This window comes from Plasmodium fragile (genome assembly GCF_000956335.1).
Source record: "Plasmodium fragile strain nilgiri unplaced genomic scaffold supercont1.125, whole genome shotgun sequence".
Lineage (NCBI taxonomy): Eukaryota > Apicomplexa > Aconoidasida > Haemosporida > Plasmodiidae > Plasmodium > Plasmodium fragile.
Window position 1 is genome coordinate 29,451 of NW_012192705.1, and position 1,474 is coordinate 30,924.

The 1,474-nt window shown below is 40.6% G+C and overlaps 2 protein-coding genes across 2 annotated transcripts; one reads left to right on the forward strand and one right to left on the reverse strand.

Moving 5' to 3' along the window:
- Positions 1-153: 153 nt before the first annotated feature.
- Positions 154-357, forward strand: AK88_05391 (uncharacterized protein; the record flags this gene model as incomplete). Its single annotated transcript, XM_012482993.1, has 1 exon — positions 154-357. The coding sequence occupies one exon, from the start codon at positions 154-156 to the stop codon at positions 355-357; it is 204 nt and encodes a 67-aa protein (XP_012338416.1).
- Positions 358-995: 638 nt separating this feature from the next.
- AK88_05392 (uncharacterized protein) lies at positions 996-1,307 on the reverse strand (the record flags this gene model as incomplete). Its single annotated transcript, XM_012482994.1, has 1 exon — positions 996-1,307. One exon carries the CDS (start codon positions 1,305-1,307, stop codon positions 996-998), a length of 312 nt encoding a protein of 103 aa, XP_012338417.1.
- Between the last annotated feature and the right edge of the window lie 167 nt (positions 1,308-1,474).

Here is a 1,474-nt window from a genome sequence, read left to right on the forward strand (position 1 = left end):
CCGAAGAAACTGGAAGCACCTAAGAAAACAGAAGTACCTGAGAAGCAGGAAGCGTTTGGCAAATCAGATGCACCTAAGCAACCAGAAGTGCCAAAGACACCAGACATACCAAAGAAACCGGAAGCACCTAAGAAACCAGAAGTATCTAACAAAATGGAGGTACCTGGAAAAACAGAAGTGCCAAAGAAACCGGAAGTACCCGGCCAAGCACAAGTACCTCAGAAACCAGAAGTACGCGTGAAACCGGAATCATCTGGGAAATCAGAAGTACCTAAGAAAGCAGACATACTTACGAAACCGAAAGCACCTGGGAAACTAAAACTACCATGGAAACTTAAATTACCGGGGAAACCATAAGTAACTTCCTGTATTCTGCTTTTGGTAGACTATATGGATGCTACAACATGATTTTGTCTATTTATTAGATCAAACATCTCATGATGTCCTACAGGTTTTGTATGATATGGCTATTTGTTCTTTATAGCATGTATCCTATAGTTGCGTGTTCTACATTATAATGTTGTTTGTGCTCTTATGAATATAAATGGTTTGTATTTATATTGCATTGTTTGTTCATATGACCCAGTATTTATTAATATTATGGATGAGGAACCCATTGTTAAGAACAAACAAAGAAGAAGAGTCTTATAGTATTCTACATCTATATATATAAGGAATAATTATTTTATATAATACATGTAACAAATATACAAAATGATTACCATGGATACAACATGGAGCAAGTATGTTTATAAAATATAACATTCTTCCTTTTTTTTTTCCCTAACACTCCCACAATTTCTGGCGCTGCACTAACATCTTCCAGTTTGAGCACTATTAATATGTTCATGATAATAACAACATACCTTGCGTAGCATATTATGTGGACGCATATATTGGTGCATGACCCATTACAACATCACCTACAGGGACAGCCCGGCTGAAGGAGAACAACGTCTACATCCCCTTCTTTCAGCCGTTTCGCGTAAAGCTTCTCAAATGTTCTGTAATAAATTATCCACATATAACTCCCTATCCTGCAAACGGCTTTCAAGCTCGCTGTCTTCTATGACTAATGGCAGGATCAGTATCCATGTTTTAGCGGTTAACGGTTTTTTCATGTAAGGTCGCGGATGCAGTTGGGTGCGCGGTACATCTCTCACTTGTATCATCTGGTGTGCTACATTTACGTTTTCCACTTTTAAGTCTTTTTGGACTACTGATACTTCGCCTGTGGCCGGTACTGTGGCCGTCTCAACATTATGCAACAAATGTTGGAACCACGCCTTCTGGCCATACATACTCATTTTGCGATGTTGTTGCGCTATCCATTCTCTCCACAGCCGCAGTGTGCTCATGTGCAGGGTTGCCGCTGCACCGAGTTCACGCTGCCCGGATACTCCGTTGTCCTCGTTTGCCGCCATGTGCTCACGCAGGTATTGTTTCCATTCCGATTTGAGGGCATTAAACCACG